The sequence below is a fragment of the Selaginella moellendorffii genome, unplaced genomic scaffold (assembly GCF_000143415.4).
Source record: "Selaginella moellendorffii unplaced genomic scaffold, v1.0 SELMOscaffold_4, whole genome shotgun sequence".
Lineage (NCBI taxonomy): Eukaryota > Viridiplantae > Streptophyta > Lycopodiopsida > Selaginellales > Selaginellaceae > Selaginella > Selaginella moellendorffii.
The window spans coordinates 3479451-3500020 of record NW_003314265.1 but is presented as its reverse complement, the minus strand read 5'-3'; the positions used below and the strand labels follow the sequence as shown (position 1 = coordinate 3500020).

The 20570-nt window shown below is 50.1% G+C and overlaps 4 protein-coding genes across 8 annotated transcripts; 3 read left to right on the top strand and 1 right to left on the bottom strand.

Moving 5' to 3' along the window:
- Positions 1-6105: 6105 nt before the first annotated feature.
- Positions 6106-9829, bottom strand: LOC9654862 (putative pentatricopeptide repeat-containing protein At3g23330). 2 transcript variants are annotated; one of them, XM_024669269.1, is made up of 5 exons: positions 6711-9829; positions 6596-6653; positions 6444-6513; positions 6333-6387; positions 6106-6256 (listed from the first exon to the last, which is right to left on the bottom strand). In XM_024669269.1, exon 1 carries the CDS (start codon positions 9826-9828, stop codon positions 6712-6714), a length of 3117 nt encoding a protein of 1038 aa, XP_024525037.1. In that variant the 5' UTR covers position 9829; the 3' UTR covers positions 6106-6256; positions 6333-6387; positions 6444-6513; positions 6596-6653; position 6711. The 2 variants fall into 2 exon arrangements, with proteins under 2 accessions (XP_024525037.1, XP_024525038.1); XM_024669270.1 differs by having other exon boundaries at positions 6716-9829.
- Positions 9830-9918: 89 nt separating this feature from the next.
- On the top strand, positions 9919-13405 carry LOC112344394 (5'-3' exoribonuclease 2-like). The gene is made up of 21 exons (XM_024669042.1): positions 9919-10095; positions 10156-10258; positions 10329-10402; positions 10462-10596; positions 10654-10773; positions 10851-10913; positions 10961-11071; positions 11117-11269; positions 11333-11410; positions 11466-11647; positions 11788-11889; positions 12021-12149; positions 12205-12281; positions 12337-12377; positions 12433-12507; positions 12562-12692; positions 12751-12810; positions 12875-12950; positions 13010-13062; positions 13111-13160; positions 13239-13405. The coding sequence occupies exons 1-21, from the start codon at positions 9931-9933 to the stop codon at positions 13301-13303; spliced, it is 2043 nt and encodes a 680-aa protein (XP_024524810.1). The 5' UTR covers positions 9919-9930; the 3' UTR covers positions 13304-13405.
- Positions 13391-17170, top strand: LOC9654861 (periodic tryptophan protein 2). Of its 2 annotated transcripts, none has more exons than XM_024669271.1 (10): positions 13391-14154; positions 14205-14659; positions 14724-14975; positions 15028-15120; positions 15172-15543; positions 15602-15943; positions 16005-16232; positions 16286-16511; positions 16569-16916; positions 16995-17170. In XM_024669271.1, the coding sequence occupies exons 1-8, from the start codon at positions 13413-13415 to the stop codon at positions 16487-16489; spliced, it is 2688 nt and encodes an 895-aa protein (XP_024525039.1). In that variant the 5' UTR covers positions 13391-13412; the 3' UTR covers positions 16490-16511; positions 16569-16916; positions 16995-17170. The 2 variants fall into 2 exon arrangements, with proteins under 2 accessions (XP_024525039.1, XP_024525040.1); XM_024669272.1 differs by having other exon boundaries at positions 16561-16916.
- Positions 17171-17719: 549 nt separating this feature from the next.
- Positions 17720-20520, top strand: LOC9654085 (pre-mRNA-processing factor 39). 3 transcript variants are annotated; one of them, XM_024669274.1, is made up of 12 exons: positions 17720-17905; positions 18027-18238; positions 18397-18564; positions 18611-18935; positions 18989-19132; positions 19181-19333; positions 19389-19505; positions 19550-19627; positions 19691-19834; positions 19896-20138; positions 20197-20283; positions 20352-20520. In XM_024669274.1, the coding sequence occupies exons 1-12, from the start codon at positions 17843-17845 to the stop codon at positions 20379-20381; spliced, it is 1764 nt and encodes a 587-aa protein (XP_024525042.1). In that variant the 5' UTR covers positions 17720-17842; the 3' UTR covers positions 20382-20520. The 3 variants fall into 3 exon arrangements, with proteins under 3 accessions (XP_024525042.1, XP_024525043.1, XP_024525044.1); XM_024669275.1 differs by having other exon boundaries at positions 17739-17905; positions 18027-18064; XM_024669276.1 differs by lacking the exon at positions 17720-17905 and having other exon boundaries at positions 18206-18303.
- The last annotated feature ends 50 nt before the right edge of the window (positions 20521-20570 follow it).

Sequence of the window (20570 nt, the reverse complement as noted above, 5' to 3'; positions counted from 1 at the left end):
TCAAACCTTAGGGCTACCCTGTTCTTCTCGCCCTTGATAGACCGTTGACCAAAAGCGTGGACCGGCTGACGTTGACCTCCTCGTTGACCGTGTTCTGTCTTTGTTTTTTTGTGTGTGTATGTGTGTGTGTGTGTGTGTGCATTCTGCCACACAAGTCCTCGAAGCGTGTGTTTGGCTATGGTGTGGACCTGAGCTCCACCACCACTGCTGCGCCACTGCCACCACCTCCACCAACGCATGACATCAACCATCCAACCACAGCCCTCAAGCCAAGGGATAGCACAGATCCAAATCCAACCATGGAGGTAAGAATTCTTTTAGGAATTTTTTTTTGGGGGAATCTCTCCTCCAGTCTTCGTCTTGCCTTGCCTAGAGCAGAGTGATTTCATGGGCAAAAGTTTGAATTTGATTCCATAAAAGAAGAATACTTGGAAAATATGGAATAACTTTTGCTGTTGAGATTCAAGAGTGGTGGCTGGTTTCTAGCCTTCCACAAGCGGCCAAGCGACTTGACATCTTCGAATTTCAATCAGGTTACAAACAAGTACCCTGTCTCAGTGGAGAGGCCTGCGATTTCATCCATCTCTTGAGTTAAGCTACTATACGATCAAGAAGATTTCAATATTAGTTTGGACTTGTCTATCACCTCTCGCACTCCCCACCTTTTCTCTTCTGGTAGTTGGGAGAAGCAGGAGAGATCTTTCGATTTTGAGATTCATCACCCATCTTTTGAGCTGGTTTTGCTTGTCTCCTTATAACAACATGCTGTCAAAGGCGTGGAAGAAAAGACTGGCAGCTTATGTATATTTTAAAATCCATTTGACGCGTAGATTTTATATACACGTATATATAATTGATATATATAGTATCTCTGTACGCAGCAGCAGCAGCACGATGCTACACACAAAAGCCTCGATACATTTCATCGGCATAGGATGCCAAAAGAGAATTTTTCTAAAAGGAGAGCCAGCGCTGGCTGGCCGAGCAGCGAAGATTGCAATGTCTTTTGATCTCTTATCCGGAGATAGAAGAGGATCAAAGAGATCCTCCGCTATATACTTGGCCTGACGCAGCTTGGCTGGCCCAATTTTTACCTGGACCCATATTCTTCCTCCTAACTATCACATATGATGCACCGAAAATATATTATACAATATATAGCCAGACAAAAAACCATATGATTTGCTTTGCGATGTTCCGTCTTAAGCTTTGCATGCACGCACAAATGCCAAAGGCTAGACTCCAAGCTCTGGATGCCTCAGTTGTTATCACAACTCACAACTTGTGCCATGCGTTTTCCTCTCTGGAGGAGGGCGATGGAGCTATACAGACAAGCATGACGTGACCAAGGGACGCAAGGTGTGTGCGTCTTGTGTTCTTGTTCTTAATCCCGAAGAAAGTGACACCCTGCTGATTAACTGCCTCCTGATCCACACACTGATCCCACGCTGATGGTGTCTGGCCCCTGTGGGGATCCCTGGTGTTTCTGGGATCTCTGATTCCTGTTGATCTCTCGCTCTCTCCGCCAGTCTCTCTTTGGCCTCCTCCTCGCTGATCATAACTTTTGTTTCAGCTGTGCCCAGTCTGCAGCGGGGGCGGTGCTGGTGCTGGTGTTTGTTGTTAACAGCCTGCCAAGAGCGCATTAACTCGAGGAGATCGTTGTTTGCATCTCGGCTCTCACAGCTCCATGCCGCTGTCCGCCATCGCGGCCGTCGAGCGTCCGTCCGGCCCCTGCGTGTAGCCCTGTCCGCCTCACGAGAAAAAGCTGCAGCGCTTGCATATAATACATGTAGCACCTGATCAAAGCTGGAAGTAAATGAAAACCGAGTGGCCATGCTCTATAGTGTGGAATATTTGCAGGCAAGCGTACCGCACGGTGAAGTTGCGAAGTAAATAGGCTCTTGATCGTGATTGATTTGCTCTTTTCTACCAGCTAGAATGTACATCAACTCTCTCCATAATCAAACAAAAGAAAGGGGATTTTTTTTTTCTCTCTCTCTCTCTCTTTCACCTCGACGACGCCATGGGCTGCAAGCTCTTGGACAAGCCCGCGATTCGCATGGTCGCGCAGCCCAGGCAGCCCAGCAGGCCCTGCTTGTATGGGAGGAAGGTTTTGCGGCGCATCTCCTCGGAATTTACCCGCTGCTGGGACTTGTAGTGGAGCTCGTGGAGGGATATGCCTCCGCCACCTTGCGCCGCCGCCGCCGCCGCCGCCGACGACGAGGAGGAAACGTTGGTGGCGCCGCCGAGGATGTTGCCGCTGCTGCTGCTGTTGATGCTGTTGTTGCGGCTCCGCCGGGGGCTGACGTTCCGGGACGAGCATGCACTGGACGCTGCCGAGTTTGAGTAGTAGAAATGATCGCCGCCACCTTTGCTGTGGAGATTGAGATCGGTGAATCTCGCGGATTGGAAGTCCATACCACCACCGCCAAGTTTGCCACCCACGATCGGCCCACTATGAAACATTGATCCCCCGCGACCGCCACCTTGCCCTCCTCGCCGGTGCGCTACGTGATAGTTGAGCCGCTTGTTCTTGATCGTCGCGTCCGGCAGCCGGCCCTTGTGCGGCCTTGCGGCCATGGCGGGGAACTCCGCCTCGGGGACGATGGATCCGCTGTGCAATCGCCTCGCGGAGCTGTAGTAGCCGCCGGTGGATCCTCCACTGTGCTGGAGGTCGAGGCTGTGGAGTCTCTTCTTGTGGATGGCGATTCCCTGGAGATTCCCCGATGCCGAGGACGAGGACGGCGTCTTCCGTGCGGCGCTCGCGGCGGTGAATCGCTTGCTGTGATCGCCCACCAGGGATTTCTCCACCAGCCTCTTGGTGAGAGCCGAGGAGTCGAGCTTCTTGCCGAGGGGCTTGCTCGGAGGTACCGGCAAAGATGGCGGAGGTGGTGGCGGAGTCGAATCCTTGGCCTCCTTGGACTCCTTCGCTGTGGATTCTGCGCCTTGGATGGTTTTCTTGCCCTCCTCTGCCTTGGAAGAGCTCGGCCCCGGCTTGTTCTTCTTGTGCATGCTACTCAGGTGGAGCAATTCCCTCAGCGTCCGGCCTTTGGAGGAAGTTCTCGCGGGCCGGGGGATCTGGTGATCGCCGGAGGAGGACGAAGAGGAATTGGAGGTGGCGAGCGATGGCGAGGAGGAATTGGAGGAGGCGGGGCGGCCCATCATGAGCATCATGGACTGGTACTTCTTGAGCAGCTGGAGCGGCGAGAGGGACCGCGGGGGTCCCCGGCTGGCCGTGGAGTCCGACGTGGCGGAGGCCGAGATGGAGGAGGAGTCCGAGATGGAGCCCGACTTGATCATGGTGGCGCCGCACAGGCTGCCCATCACCGCGGATTTCATCCGCCCGGGCGACGCGGATCCGCCGGCCTTGCGCGCGGATCTGGGCGACGGCGGCGCCGCGGCGGAGGAGGAGGAGCAGTGGTCGCTGGAATCCGTGGAGGCGATGGTGTTGGAGGAGCCGCTCGAGTCCGAGGAGGTGAGCTGGGGCGGCGGGATCTTCATGGGCAGGAGCTGGCCCTTGAAGAAGAGCTCGTCGGCGGAGGACATCTGGGCGGAGATCGTGGAGTCGGAGTCGGACATCCGGCTGGACGAGAACTCGAAATCCGAGTCGGCATTGAAGAACCCTAGCGCTGGCGATGGATCCCGCGACGCCGCCGCATTGGCTCCAAAGATCATCTTGGGCGTGCCCGGCATCTCGTCCCAGATCCCGCCGCCCTTGCCCGATCGATCCTTGTTCCGCCGGTCCGGGCTCGTGGGCGCGCTGAAGTAGAAGCCCGCCACGCCCCCCATCTCCGCGTCCTCCATCATCGCCTCCTCCTCCTCCTCCTCTTCCTCGCGGCGGCGCTCTCCGACAAGAACACTGGGCAGCGCCGCCACCACGCCGCCGCCGGATCCGCCACCGCCACCGCCGCCGCCGCCGCCATCGAATCGCGAGTGGAACTGGAACTCACATTCCGTGAAGCTGAATCCGCGCTGGTGGTGGTGCTCCGGATTGGCGGCGGCGTGGAGCTTGTGATCGCGCGGCGGGCTGGACGGCGCCGAGAAGTAGTAGTAGAGGCTGTTCTTGCTCGTTGTGCCGGTGTTCTTGGCGGTGGTGGTCTTGAGCGCGCTGGTGGTGCCACTCCTGCTGGGGCTGGATGGCGCGCTCACGAATGGAGTGGAGCAAGAGCTCCCGGCCTCGCTCTCGCAGTGATAGAACATGATGATCGCCTCCCTCGTCTGCGGTGATCCCAGCTCCAGCTAGAATCATACACGAGACCGCCAAGACAAGAAGAAGAGAAGAGAACAAAGGAGAAATCGATGGAGTGCCAGTGACGTGCTGTGAAGTGTTCTTGATCAGCAAACCAGATCTCCGCGACAAAGGACGATCACCACCGACAAGCAATTAAGCCGCCAAGCAAGAGCGCCCCTTCGCCGCGAAGTTGTGTTCCTCGCATCTCTCTCGGAGGAGATCGTCTCTTTGTTTCTTCTTTTTCTTGCTTCTCGCTCTTATACGGTACATGATACTTGATACATTGCCTGTCTTTCTACCTGTGCTGCCTGCCTGTCTTTACTACGCTATACCCTCTCGGATCCACATAGAAAGCTAGAAAGAAAGAGATATACCAGCGCTACTACTACTCTACTATAACTCTACGGCCTTTGGACCCACAAATACAGAGGGGAAAGATAGATAAGAGTTAAAAGAGATTGCCAGACAGAAGCTTCTCCTTCCTCTTTTATCACTCCAGATGATATAATCTCTCCCGTGGTGGTCGACGAGTTCTTTGTCAAGATCTCTAGACGAGTTCTTCGTCTAGATCTCCCGTCGTCTCTATAGCTGTGGAGGGATCAAACTACAAACATCGACACTGCCAAGAGCTCTGGAGCAATGCCGCTGGACGTTTGCGGATGGATGGATCGATCTCTCGGCCTAGATCTACGAAACTTCAGCGGTGAATCGAGCATAGAAACGAAGATTCAAATGAGAAGATCCGAGAGAGAAGAAGAATCCAGCACCAAGAACACGCATTGATTCAAATAGACCACTCCCGGCTCGCGCGACCACTCTAGGCCTACTCTCGAGATATCATCAAATGGATGGATGGAATGGAGGAATACGTGAGCTCTACACAATACTCCCACCGTACCTAGGGTCTTTTGTTCTCTCGTCGTCGTCGTCGTCGTCATCATCATCAGCCACTATGATCCCGTACTCATGGCCGAATATGCATGGTACCCCATGGTGGCATATTCCGGCATGGATCACCACTATAATCAATTGGCCAAGGGAATGAATGTTCCTTTCAAATCAAAGCTGCAGAGCATTGCAGTTCCTCCAATTTGCAAAAATTGTTTGCAAGCAACCAAGCAAAGCAAGCTTGGTTTAATTTTTTTTTTTGCTCAGTTTTTTGGGCAGAAGACTTTTTTTTTTTGGTTACTGCTTGTTTGTCATTCCTCATGTGAGGAGCATTGAATTTGATTGATATTTCAGGAGTTAATAACAATATTCTAGACATGAGGCCACCACCTTGGAAGTGAAATTCCTTGGCCCTGTGATTATCCGATTAGAGTAAGCATGGGGGCCTGCGTTTGCGCATGTGGGCAGCACTAGAAAGTTTGGTGCACATATTAAACTCGTAAAGGTGGCACACAACATCTGAGCATGTGCAAACTTACATCAATATACATTGCCGAGAAAAAATCCCGCCGTGCATATGAGCTATCAAATCAGATACCATGGACTTTGGCTTGTTTACTATAGAATTTGTTTGATGAGTGGGGCAATGATCAAAACTCCACCCCGAGCGAGCGGCCAATACTTTTCTCTCTCTCTCTCTCTCTCTCTCTCTCTCTTCTTTCTGTAACTTGATTCGTGGTCTCGCCGGTTGGGTTCTCAAGGAGATGCTAGTTTGCTAGTTCTTGTAAGTTGTAAACATCGAGAGCAAATAGACCGATTGGATGGATTGGATTGATCGGCTCCTGTAACGGCTAAGTTAAAGAGTCGTGGATCTTACCATTTGGTCTTGAAAAACGATTTGAATGGTTTGACATCCAGTTCAACTCCATGATCTTGATTGACAACTAAACTCCCACGATTTCGATGGATGTGCCGTGCCTCCCTCCTTGTTAAAAGTCTTTGTATTAGATTACCACTTCCAACGCAGTGCTTTGATATGAATTCCCAAACAATATGGTCGTCGTGGCTCATTGAAATCTCATCCGGGTTCATTCAAATCATGTTGTTGTGGCGGTGTGAATGAATTCCCTTCAGTGCCTGTCAAGGAAGAAAAAAGAATCCTATGTGAGAAAGAGAGAGAGAGAGAGAGAGTAAATGGCTATGTGATAGTTACTTTGGGACGAACGAGTCCAGTTATTTGAAGTTGTTATGTCCTGTGTTTCAAGCATCTGGAGAAGAACATGGTGATTTAAAACAGCTGCGAAATATAAACGAGCCATTTTACCTTCTTGCAGAGAGCGCCAAAGCGAGGGAATGATCGGTTCTTCCGAAACTTGAAAGCAATATAGAAATAACTGTCAGGAGTAATAAGTTTCGAAGTCAGAAACATGGAATCGAATCAAAAACTAAGAGCAATGAATGACTGAAATTTTTTACCTCCAGACGAAGAGCTATGGCTGGTCACAGGCGATAAAAAGAAAAGAAACTCCATCACCTGTCAAGCGTACTAAAACGTCAGGACCGAGAAACAAACTAACGAAAACCAGTTTACCTCACCAATAGTCTTTGCAAGAGCATGAACCGTTCTCGAAGTGATGAAAGCGAGTGGAGTCCCTGACCACGATTTTCCGGCCCACGATCCTGGAGATGAACTTGGCGGCCGCGTGACAGTCGACACAAGCTCTCAAGTTCTTGACGATGTGGAGCGGCGTCCCAGGCGGTGTGGATATCAAGCCGTAAGCAATCGCCAGCTTCTCGCTGTGGTAGCACAGCATTTGCTCCTTCTCTTCCTCCTTGACGTTGTGCAGTACCATCCTCATATCGGGGACGTAGCCAGCGTCCTTCATCTGCTTGCTCAGCCTCTTTATCTCCGCGGCGATGAGCTCCTCCTCGGGATGAGACTTGTCCCCGGCCACAAACTCGTGCACCGTGTCGTTGATCTCGATATAACTGCAGCCTGGGTTCTTCCTAGCGGCTCTCCGGTTCCTCGTCTTTCGAACGTCGTCCCATCTCCCAGCCTCCGCGTAAACGTTGGACAGAAGCGTCACGGTCGAGTGCTCGTCCTCCGACTCCAGCTCGAAGAGCTTGTCCGCTACTCGAGCCGCTCGCTTCGTGTCGTTGTGGAGCTTGCAGCCGCTTAGTAGGCTCGTCCAGGCAACCGCGTCCGGCAAGAACGGCATGTCGTGGATGAGGTTCTCGGCGGCCTCCAGCCTCCCTGCTCGGCTCAGGAGGTCCACCATGCAGAGAAAGTGCCGGTAGTCTGGAGCGAGGCCGTGGTCCCCGACCATGGAGAGGAAACTCTGGACGCCTTCCTTGAGCATCCCTCCATGGCTGCAGGCCGAGAGAGTGCTCACCATAGTCACGTCGTCGGCTGCCAAGCCTTCCTGTAAGAGCTCCCAGAAGTGCTCCAGCCCCGTCCTCGAGTGACCGTGCTGAGCATAGGCGGCAATGAGAGTGCTCCAGGATACCAAGCTCTTGTCACGAATAGCCGCGAAGACCCCCACTGTATCGTCGAGGCTGCCGCACCGGTTATACATGTTCATGAGCGAGTTCTCCAGGACGACGTCGGCCTTGCACCTTCCGGAAGCGATGAGCGCGTGGACTGCCTTGCCTTGACGCTTGGCACCGAGAACAGCACAGGCGCTGAGGACGTTGCTGAGCGTGATCTCGTTTGGAGCGACGTTTTCTAGCTGCATTTGCTTGAAGATGTCGAGAGCGTCCTTGGCCTGTCCATACTGCACGTATGCCACGATCAGTATGTTCCAAGTTATCACGTCCCTCGTACGCAATCTCTCAAAGACCTGCCTTGCCTCCTCCAAGCTGCTGCTACACTTGGTATACATGTTGAGAAGGACGTTGCCGATCACCAAGTCCGACTCGTAGCCGTGCTCTTTCACTTTCCTGTGGATGGCTCTTCCCTGCTCCAAGTCCTCCAAGTTGGTGCAAGCCGTGAGGAGGCCAATGAAAGTCACCACGTTTGGCTTTGGATCGTTCGGTCCCATCCGTTGGAAAAGCTCGAGAGCCTGTGTAGCGGCACCCTGCTTGGCATACCCGGAGATCATCGTGTTCCAGGCTATCACGTCCCTGTTCTTGAGCCGATCGAAAACTTTCCTGGCCGACTCCAAGCTTCCACACTTGGAGTACATGTTGATGAGCGCATTCTGGACAATCGAGTCCGAGGCATAGCCGCTTGCTACCGTGCGAGCCTCGATTTCCCTGCCTTGAGAGATGTCTCCGACGACCGAGCACGCGTACAAAGCACTGGAGAAGGTGATTGCATCCGGCTTCATTCCTTCGGGCTCCATGGCGTGGTATAGCTCGAGAGCTTTCCTGGGAGACCCGAGCTGTGCATAGGCCGTGATCATCGTTGTCCATGCACACGTCGTCTTGGTCGCCATCTTGTCGAACGCTCGGCGGGCGTCTTGCAAGCTCCCACACTTCGCGTACATGTTCACCACCGTGCCGGCGACGAAAGAGTTTAGATCAAAGCCGCTGCCCTCGAGCGCTGCGTGGACGAGCCTTCCCTGCTGGAGCGACTTCATGGCGGCGCAAGCTTCGAGCACGGACATGAAAGTGGTAGCGTCCCGCTTCACCTCTTGCGGCTCCATCTCGTGGAAGAGCTCGAGCGATTTCTCGGGACGGCCATTGTGGCAGTAGGCCGAGATCATCGCGTTCCACGACACGACGTTCTTCGTGGCGAGCGAGCTGAAGGCCGCCTCGGCATCCTTGAGGCTCCGGCACTTCCCATAGGCGCTGACGAGAGTAGTCCCGATGATCAAGTCGGCCGCCATCTTTTGCTCGAGTATGTCGAGATGAAGCATCCGCAACTCCGAAAGGGATCCAAGCTTCGAGCAAGCGTCGAGAACAGCCAGGAAAGTTGGCTTGTCCGGCTTGACAGACTTGGAAACCATGTCCTGGTAGATCTTGAGAGCGCCCCTGTGATCCCCGTTTCGCGAGTAGCCAGCGATCAGTGCGTTCCAGGTGACCAAAGTTTTCTTTCCCATCTCATCGAAGGTCTTCCGGGCGAGCTCGAGATCCCGGCACCTGGCATACATGGTGATGAGCGCGGTGCCGAGGATGATATCAAACTCCAGCAGCTGGGTCTCGAGGATCATCGCGTGGAGGAGCTGGCCTTGCTTGAGATCTTTGGAGCTGGAGCACACCCCGATCGCCACCACAAACATCGCTCCATCCGGCCTCAATCCTTCCAGCACCATCCTCCGGTAGTAGCCAAGCGCCTCCCGGTAATGCCCATTCCGGGCAAATGCCGCGACGATGAGCGTCCAGGAGACCGAGTTTGGATGCTCAATCGCGTGGAAAACCGCGAGAGCATCGGCGACGCTGCCGCATTTGCCATACATCTGGACGAGCAGATTCTCGACGTAGATGTGCATCCGGCGCTGCTCGAGGATGTGGGAGTGGACGAGCTTACCCTGGGCGAGCGATCGGCGATGGCCGCATTCTTGAAGGAGAGAGCTGTAGGATGCGCCCGCGCTTAGGGCTCGCGACACGCCGTCGAGGTCGGCGAATTTGCGGGCGTAGCTCTTGCTGGAGATCCTCTCGGGATCATCCTCGCTCGATCCCGCGAACGCTGCGAGGGAATGGAGACCCCGGCGCTGGAGCTGTGACGACGCTGCTGCTCGTTTGCTCGCCAAGAGCAAGAGGAGCATATTCTGCCCTGGCAAGGAGAATATGCCATTCGTCGTTTGCTCCTTTTTGCCGCTTGAGAAAGATATTTTAGGGTTTTAAGGAGGGATCGATCGGATCGATCGATGGGAGTGCCCGCATTATATCGCTGGCTCACGCGGCGCTATCCCTTGATCGTTGCCGATGCTGTGGAGGATGATTTGGCGGCCCTTTCTGGCGGATTGGAGTATGACAATTTCTATCTTGACATGAATGGGATCGTGCATTTGTGTTTTCATCCAGAAGGCAAGGTAAGGATGATGAATTGATTGTAGCTAGTGGATTATTTCAACTCTTTCTTGCGAGCGCAGCCAGCTCCTTTGTCGTATGATGAAGTGTTCCATTGCATTTTCCAGTGCATCGATCGTCTTGTCGCAATCGTTCGGCCCAGGAAACTTTTGTACATGGCAATTGGTATCGGTTTCTTTCCTTTTTGTATTCTCCTTTTCTGGTTTGTTCATTGATGGAAAAATAAAACTTTTAGATGGTGTTGCTCCGCGGGCTAAGATGAATCAACAACGATCGAGGCGGTTTAGAGCTGCAAAAGAAGCTCTTGAGGTAAGAAGTTTTTGTGTTTCCTGTTTCATTTGTTGGAGCTCAGCTGTTACCATTTCCAGGTCCAGAAGAGAGGAGAAACGTCAGATTCGAATGTTATCACACCTGGGACGGAATTCATGGCTTTACTTTCTGATGCATTGAGTCAATATGTGCAACTGCGTTTAAGCGAAAGTCCTGGTTGGCAAAGGATGAAAGTAAGTTATTTTTCTTCTTTTCCCTTTTCTAGTTTTTAATATTTTGTCTTTCTACAGGTTATATTATCCGATGCTAATGTTCCGGGTGAAGGCGAACATAAAATATTTAATTTCATTCGCATGCAAAGAAATCTTCCTGGCTTCGACCCAAACACTCGGCACTGCCTCTATGGCCTGGTATCGTCTTTGCGAGAATGGATTTTATGCCGTGCTTCTTTTAGAGTTTCTAAGTATCTGTCGCTGGGGCCTTTTAGGACGCTGACTTGATTATGCTAGCGCTTGCTACACATGAAGTGCACTTCTCTATTTTACGCGAGGTACACTTTAGCTAAACGTCTAATCTCTTCTGATACTCGATTTTAAGGTGCCATGTCCTAGAAAGTGCTACCTCTGTGGCGAAGTTGGACATATTGCTAAACATTGTGATGGAACACAGAAAAGTACACTTGAAGAGACGGAAGATGTTTCGTATCAAGTAAGCACTGTACTTTGCGGCGTTGTGTTCATTTGTTCTGCACAGTTCCTTCACATTTGGCTCCTTCGAGAGTATTTGGAACTTGAACTCAAGATAGCAGATGCAGATTTTGAGCGCATAGTGGACGATTTTGTTTTCATTTGTTTTTTTGTTGGCAACGATTTTCTTCCGGGTTTACCAACACTAGACATTCGACAAGTAAGTGGTTTTCTCGTCTGAAATTAGAAATTTTTCTTACTTGCTACTTTACAAATCTGTCAGGGAGCAATCGGCATGCTTTTAAGTGTTTACAAGCGAGAATTCACTAATATGAACGGGTATTTGACGGAAAATGGCGAGGTGAGTGCCTGTTCGTTCTCTATTTAAGTTGTATTGAAAGCGATAAAAATTTCAGGTGAACTTGAGAAGCCTTGAGTACTTTCTTGAGATGCTCGGCCAGATTGAGGACGGTATAATCCAAAAGCAGTTTCAGAAAGTAATGGTTTTTTTTTTCAATTATAATCTCGGGGTTGTCCAACATTTTTCCCGCTTGACGAGAAGAAGAACGTTTCAAGCGTCACTTGTCCTGCGGACTTAGCTGTAAGTGTATGCATCCAAAGGTTTTATTCATTAAAAACTAAACTCGTCATTTGCAGAGCTGGAAGGCAACGTACTACGAAGAGAAGTTTGGCTCTGAGTACTCTGAGGAGCTTAAAAAGGGCCTGGTAGTAAGACAGTTTTAGTAGTATCTTAGAGAACTCTCATTTTGCGCTTTCCGTGTTCAGGCGCAAAAGTACACCGAGGGATTATGCTGGATATTGCATTATTATTACAGAGGAGTGAGCTCGTGGCAATGGTGATTTTTAATCCTGTGTTGGAAGTGTAGCAAAAGTCGAATCGTTCTCATGCTTGTACGTAATTCCTTTGCCATTTTCTAACATGCAAGTAAAATGATGGTGACGACGTGCAGGTACTACCCCTACCATTATGCTCCTTTTGCATCGGATTTAGCAGGACTTGGTGCTATAGAAGTCTGTTTTGAGGCTGGCAAGCCATTGAAACCTTTTGATATGCTTATGGGCGTTTTACCCGCATCAAGGTAACATCTTATTTCTAGCTTACTGCTTTATGCTTCGTTGTTTCCTCGGATACAGTGCATGGGCTTTACCTGAGTATTACCGGTTGTTGATGACAAATCCAGCGTCACCTTTGATAGATTTTTATCCTGAAGGTAAAGCAGACTATGAACTTAACGATTTCACCTGATCTGCAATTACTATGTGCAGAATTTGTTGTTGATATGAACGGAAAACAATACCCATGGCAGGTATGACAACGATCTCATTACAGTTTTGCATCTGGTTGAGCTCTTACTTTTGCAGGGTGTTGTAAAACTACCATTCATCAACGTAGAGCGTCTTCTTGTAGAAACGAGAAAGCTAGAAGGGACGCTTTCGGTGAGTTCTCTGGACTTCGATATGTAGCGTTTGTTCTCATATTCGCTGTCACAGGCGTCAGAGATCAAAAGAAACAGCATAGACCAGGAGTTATTGTTCCTCTGCTGTCACCAACCTCTTGCTACATACATATACGCTTGCGTCGAGGACACGGAGGGAATCTGCGCAATAAATCCAATAATCAGGTACCTATGAAGGAAATTGACGTGCTCATTTCAAAATCGTGGTCGTGGATGATTCCAGCGAAGGCTTAAATGGATTCCTCACTTTGAATCGAGGAGCTGCTGTACCACACAACGTTCTGTAAGTGAAAGTGCAAGCTTTTACTGCCAGGGAGCTAAACGAAATTCCATATAATTCTCAACAGCTGCGTAAACTACATATGCCCCTCAAATCATCCTCATATTCCAAGCCTTCCCGACGGGGTTATACTCCCTGCAAAGGTAACCTTTGACGTGATCACATCCAGAACCAAAGCAAACCTTTCTACTTGCCTTTACAGAGCATTGTTGATCGAGACTTTCGAAGGCATTCTCATCGCGGGCGACAAAGAAGGTTCGGGAAGGATTTAAGAAAACACAAATCCTGACAGATTGTTTGCAGCACCTCGAGCGGAAGCTCCGATCCATACCGCGAACACGGTAGTCCCTCTGGTTAGTGATTTCTCTCTTTGACTACGTTTCTGCCTCTCTGGATCTTTGTTCCATCTCAGTTTCTCTCCTGTGTCTCAGGAAGGTGGAGAGGGAGACGAAGTAGTCACAGCAGAACTAGGAGCGCCGATAGTCACGAGAGTTAGTAGACGAACGCTGGGTGTCAAATTCCAACGGTTGGGATTTTCTTTAATCTTATGGATAGTTATTGCAATCCAACGGTTTAACTGGGACTAAGATTTAGGGTTTATACCGATGAACGCTTACAGGTTTAGCAATCTCGTGGGCGCCCCATATCGTGGGGGCAATGTCGCCTTTGCCGGTGGGAGCGCCGCGCTGGTGTCGCCAGTAGGCAATCGCATCTCTGTCACGGAGCTGCGCAAATCCGAGTGCTGGACGCTGCCTGTGGAGAATGGCGGCGATGTGTCTAGGGTTGCCGTCTCCCCCAATGGCGCGCTGCTGCTCTCCATCGACGCCAGCGGCCGCTGCATTCTCGTCAGCCTTGCGCGCCGCATTCTCCTCCACCGGATGTCCTTCAAGGCGCCCGTCACGGCGCTCGGATTTAGCCCCGATGGATCGCTCTTCGCCGTGGCCATGGGCAGGCTGCTCCAGGTGTGGAGGACGCCCGGGTGCCGCAAGGAGTTCATGGCGTTCCAGCTGCTCCACACTTTCTCCAGCAGCCACGACACGATCACTTGCCTCGGCTGGAGCCCCGACGGCAATTGGATCATCTGCGGCTGCAAGGACTTCGCGGTGAGGATCTTCACGCTTCAGAGCAACAGGCCGGTCGTACTCTCTGCGCACCGCAACGTTGTCAATGGCGTCTTCTTCACCGAGAGCACCGAGGGCGGGATTGGCGCTTATAGTTTCTCCAAGGATGGCGCGCTGTGTCACTGGGTGTTCCACCCGGCTCAAGAGCTGCCAGCTCCCGCGCTCGATGGCGCTGACGATCAAGGAAAGTCGAGGAAGCGCCAGAAGGAGGACGTAGCTTTGCAAGGTATTTGCTTGGATCACTTGACTCCTCGGTTTCACACGTTTACCAATCAGCTCTCGAGGAGGAGGGCTTGGAAGAATCCGATGGCCTTGTTCGAAAGGAGGAGGGAAAGCTACCTGTTCTACGTCCCGATAAAGGCCAGTGGGAGCTCGTGAAGAAGCGCTTGTTCCACCAGCATGGAAGGCTCTCGGCGTGCGACTACCACAGTGGCCTCAACATCGTGGTTGCCGGGTTCTCATCTGGAGTGTTTGGGATCTACCAGATGCCCGACTTTACGTGCATACATCTGCTATCCATCTCCAAAGAGAAGATAACCACCGCAGTGTTCAACAGGACCGGAAACTGGGTAGCTTTCGGCTGTGCAAAACTGGGCCAGCTACTGGTGTGGGACTGGCGCTCAGAGACTTATATACTCAAGCAGCAAGGTCACTACTTCGACGTCAACTGTGTTGCATATTCACCGGATTCGCAGCTGATTGCCACCGGCGCTGATGACAACAAAGTAAAGGTCTGGTTGTGATGTGATCAGTCTCTTCTTGCGCCGTCGCTTATGCCTTTGTGGTGTGTTGCAGTTGTGGAATGCTGCGTCTGGATTCTGTTTCGTCACTTTTGCCGAGCACACAAATGCAGTGACCGCAGTGTTGTTCTTGGCCGGAAGTAATGCCGTGCTGAGCGCATCTCTCGATGGCACTGTACGTGCATGGGATCTGATGCGCTATCGAAACTTCCGGACCTTCACCACGCCAGCACCCACGCAGTTTGTGTCATTGGCTGCAGACCAAAGTGGAGAGATTATCTGTGCTGGGACGCTCGACACATTCCAGGTATCTTCTCGCTTTCCTTTTTCTCGATTCATTTCTTTACTGCTCTTGCTAGATATACGTTTGGTCCATGAAAACAGCGCGGCTAGTGGACGTCCTCAGTGGTCACGAGGGACCGGTTCATGGTTTGGCCTTTTCTCCTACAGACGTGCGTACTCCTACGCGACAATGCTTTCCACTTTCTAACACGTCTTGACAGGAATTCTTGGCTTCCTCGTCATGGGACAAAACCGTGCGCTTGTGGGATGTGTTTGAAGGCAAGGGTGGGGTTGAAACCTTCACTCATACGCATGACGTGCTCACCGTGGTTTACCGTCCGGACGGAAAGCAACTGGCCTGCTCAACACTTGATGGTCAGATCCACTTCTGGGACCCGATTGACGGCTTGCTTATGGGTACGATAGAAGGCAGGCGTGATGTTGCAGGAGGGAGATTGATGAGCGACAGAAGAACGGCCGCTAACTCGAGCTCGGGGAAATGCTTTACGACCATGTCTTACTCAGCCGACGGGAGCCTACTGCTTGCTGGAGGAACCAGCAAGTACATTTGCATGTACGACGTCGCGGACCAGGTATTTATCACTCACAAGCTCGCTTGGCTTTCATGCTTACGACATATCGTCTGTGCAGGTTTTGCTACGAAGGTTTCAGATATCTCACAACTATTCGTTGGATGGTGTTCTCGACTTTCTAAACTCGAAGAGAATGACTGCAGCAGGTCCTATAGATCTGATCGATGACTATGACAGCGACAACGAGGCCGGTGTTGATGGTCAAGTTAGAGGCAAGTTGGGGCAGGGACTACCAGGGGCACAGACCAATGCTGCGAGGCCAATTATACGCACCAAGTGTCTCAGAATCTCTCCAACTGGCAGATCTTGGGCAGCTGCAACAACGGAAGGCCTGCTCATCTACTCAATGGACAACCTTGTCTTTGATCCCACCGATCTCGATATGGATGTCACACCGGAGGTACAATTGTTGTTTAGGAGCTCACTGGGTGAAGCTTTTTTGTTGTTGCCTTTTTGTGTAGGCAATCAACGATGCACTGGAAAGCAAGCGCTATTCACGAGCATTGTTGTTAGCACTCCGGCTGAACGAGCCACTGTTGATTCAAAAATGCGTCGAGGCCGTAGATATCTCTGCGATTAGTGATGTTGTCTCGAACGTCTCACTTTCGTACCTTGGAACACTCATTGATGCACTTGCGCAGTACCTGGAGAAGACACCTCATTTGGAGTTCTTACTTAGATGGTGCCTGGTATGTATCAAGTTAGGAGTCCAGTTTTCAGTGCTAAGTTGGATTTGTTCCAGGAACTTTGCACTGTGCATGGCAGAACAATCCAGTCGAAGAACAGGGAACTCATGCCTGCTCTCAAGTCCCTGCTTAAATCCATTGCCAGCTTGCAGGAACAACTTGCAACAGCCGCTTCCAAAAACGACTACCTTCTCCATTACCTGTGCTCGGCCCCCACTAAGAGCAAGAGCGTGGAACAAAGCTTGGACTTATGCTCATAAGCCTGGACGCTTGAGAACTGAGGTGAAGTTATTTTTTCTTTTATTTGAATGTGAACTAAACAATTCCTTAGGTGATCAGAATGGAGGTAGTTGCTGGCGGCATAACTCAGAAAACGAATAACAGCAGTACGTTTTACAGTAGTGCTGCTTTAATTTGCTTTCCTAGCGGTAGGATCCATTTGACACAAGCAAGATGAAGAGGAGATCAGAGCTGCACTGAGCTAACCAGTAGACAAAACTTACCTGATCGACAAGGTTCTGTATAACTTGTGGCAGCACCTCGAGATTGTCGTCTCGATTTTGACAATCACTGAGCATCTGCCTCCAAACTTTCTGCACTCTCAGCTGCTCTGGTTAGTGATCCTGGACTCGTTGCTGGCCAGCCACTCCCAAACCAGAGTATCGTCGGCCCAACCATCGGCCTCTGGTTAGTGATTTCTCTCTTTTACTTCGTTCCTCCCTCTCTGGATCTTTGTTCCATCTCAGTTTCTCTCCTGTGTCTCAGGAAGGTGGGGAGAGAGACGAAGCAGTCACAGCAGAACTAGTAGTAGACGACACTGGGTGTCAAATTCCAACGGTTGGGATTGCTTCAATCTTATGGATGGTTATCGCAATCCAACGGTTCATTTCGTTTCTGCCCAACAAACCCTAGAAATAAAAATGCTATGCGTTTGGGATCGAGCAATCGCTGCATGAGAGCATTGGGGACGGGCGGCGCGCTCTAGGATTTCCAGGTATTGCGTGGATTTCTGCGAGTCCTAGTTCTGGAGAGAATTCCTAGCCGCGCTTGATTGAGCTCGCTTGTTCTTACGTCTAGAAGCTCGGCTATGGATGGTCAGGAGTACGCTGGGACTCGAATGCAGGATTATGGCGCCGCGGCCGCTGACAAGGCCGTGGAGTATGATCACCGGAGCGTGGCTGTGGATCAAAACGGCGAGGAAGTCCTAGGTATGTGTTCCAGGTTTTTTTAGAGCTTTTAGCCTGAGAGGATTGGTTTTTCCAGCTCCAAGCAACGAGGAAGAGAGGCTGTGGGGCATCGTGAATGCCAATCCAGCGGACTTTAATTCATGGACGCAGCTGATTCAAGAGACTGAGAAGCTCGTGCGTTTTTTTTTTTTTTTCTTTTTTTGGAGTTCTTGAGTCTCTCAATTCTAAAGCTTTCGTTTCTTCTTTTCTCTTCCAGGATGATATAGTCAAGTTTCGCCAGTGCTATGATACGTTCCTGGCCGAGTTTCCTCTGTGCTATGGCTACTGGAAAAAATACGCGGACCATGAGAACCGGCTGGCAACGCCCGAGAAGACCATCGAGGTTTACGAGAGGGCTGTGAAAGCCGTGACGCACTCAGTCGACATATGGGTGCACTACTGCTCCTTTGTTTCGGCGGCCAAGCCCGAAGATCCAGAAGCGCTGAGGAGGTAAACTTTAGCACGCCGGTGGCATTTTTCTTTATCCTGACTGGGCAGTGTTTCGCTTTGTCAATCCCTGAGCTGTCTAGCTTCTTTGTTTCTTTCTAACCGTTGGCTGGTATTTCTGCAGCTTTCATCCTACTTTAAATGTTTTTCTCCAGAGGGAAGGTTGGCGAAACGGTTTGAGCATGGTTTTCCTTTTTTAGTTCGTCCTCGCATTCAGTCTTTTCGTTTTTCTCATGTTCTTAGTGGGCTGGTTGCTTTTCTCTTTGCTTCTTGGCAACATACCTTCAAACTGGTGCCGTCGGCAATCGCGGTGAACACCACTGGTGTTGTAGGAAGGTAACTTTAGCTGTTTAAGAGCAAGGTCCCTGCCTTCTGCTGGAAGATATGCCTTCTTTGATGGGGTCAGGCTCATGCTACGTTTACGTTTTTTTTTCTTCCTTTATCAACTTCGATGGGATAACAACTATCTTTTTCATTTTTTAATTTTTTTTCAGGTTGTTTGAGCGTGGACTCTCGCACGTCGGCACCGACTACCTGGCGCATCAGCTTTGGGACAAGTACATTGATTTTGAGTATTCTCATTCGAACTGGGTAGGCATCACTCAGTTGTATACACGGATTTTACAGATAGCCCTTCAAGCTTTGGATCGCTACTTCTCACAGTAAGAAAATCCTTAAAACAGTTTGCATGCTAATGTTTTCTTTCAGCTTCAAGGAGTTAGCCAACAATCGACCCATAGCGGAACTGAAAGGTCCTGAAGATAGCGCAGAAGCCGATAATACTGTTCCCGAGCAAATAGATAAAGCAGGAGCTGATGAAACTGCAGAAGCCCCAAAGGATCCAGAAGTTGAAAGGTTTATTAGAAGAAGAGAGGAGCTATATAAATCGACGAAGGAGTGGGATGCAAAAATTCGAGAGTATGAAACCGCTATAAGAAGGCCGTATTTTCATGTCAAGCCTCTAGATGACTTGCAACTACTCAACTGGCATCGCTATTTGGATTTTCTGGAAAAAGAAGGTGACTTTGACAAGGTAATGCAGTCTTTTCCCTACTTGACGCTGAAACTAATGTATTTTAATTGCAGATAGTGAAGGCATACGAGAGATGTGTGATCGCCTGTGCAAATTATCCGGAGTATTGGATTCGCTATATTCATACAATGGAAGCAAAATCTCGATCTGAGATAGCTGATGATGCTTTGGATCGCGCACTACACATTTTTGTCAAGGTTTATCGAAGAGTTCTACGTTCTTTTCTGACATCTTCTGTATTGCAGAGACGACCCGAGATACATATCTACGCTGCTAGATTTAAAGAACGCAGGGGAGATGCTGCAGGCGCTCGAAAAGAGTATAGCGTTCTCAGCTCTGAAATAGCTCCCGGGCTTCTTGAGGTTATTTCTAAGCACGCAAATTTTGAGAAAAGACAGGTACATGGATTTGTCCCATTTTTCATACGATGCTAAGCGTATTTTTGTAATCTAGGGGAATATTGACGGCGCTTGTGCCATCTATGAATCTGCTTTGGAAGTGGAAAAAGCGAAGGAGGAATCGAGAGTTTTGTCTTTCTTGTATATTCAATATATCCGGTTCCTTTCTGAGGTGAGAACTTCTGATGCTTTCCTTTCTGACAGTGTGTGTTCTAGGCCGGACTCTCAGATAAATCGAAGGAGATCTTGGCCCTTGCATTGGAGAAACTACCGAACTCCAAAGTTATCTTGGAGGTAAGTTTCTTTCTCCTTTTCTTTTTCTTCTCATTTGGTATACTCGCTGAAATCTCTTTACAGGCTGCGATCCATTTTGAGACACTCTCTCCCGAGAAGGACATACCAAAACTCGAGGCTATCATTGAACGTGCTATACTCAGCAGCGGCTCGGACGCTGCTTTGCAATCATCTGATCGTGAGGAGATATCGAGTTTATTTCTTGAGGTTGTGACTTCTTACTCCTTTATCGTAAGCACTCACATTTGTAGTATGGTTTTTGCGGCAGTTTCTGGATTCTTATGGGACTGTAGAAGACTGTAAGAGGGCTGAGCTGCGGCATCGACAGGCATTCTTGTACTCGAGGTCCAGCGATTCCAAGAAGCGCTCGTCACTGGACAGCGCCGTCTCTGATCGGAGCAAGCTCGTCAAGACCGGTTCCAACGCCGTCGCTGGTTATACCAATGGACAAGCGCAGTGGAGCTACCAAAACTGGCAGCAACCTCAACAACAATGGAGCCAAGCATACCCGGTAAGAACGTTTTGGTTTCATTGTCACGCTTCTTACAAATCATAGAAACTCTTCGCAGGCTACGGACTATAACTATAGCAGCTATCCCCAGCAGCCGCAAACGGCACAAAGCTACGCTGGGTACCCTCAAGCTTATCAGCAACAAGTACTGTGAAAGCTCCTCTCAAGTTTATTGCCGAAAATTCTCTCATTTTTTTTTTCTTGGCTGTTTAGGATGGAAATTGGACTGCTTCAGCGTGGTAATAGAGAACTACTTAGGAGTGGGAAGACGATCTTATTTTTCTCTCTTTTGGAGGACCCTTGAAAGCACGTAAAATGTAACGAAAACGTTTTGAGGTTAGCTTCATATATATTAAGTGCTTACTATCGTTTGAATCGAGAATATCCAGTAGCAATAATTTTGTTTAGGGTTTAAACGATTCCTTAGGGGAT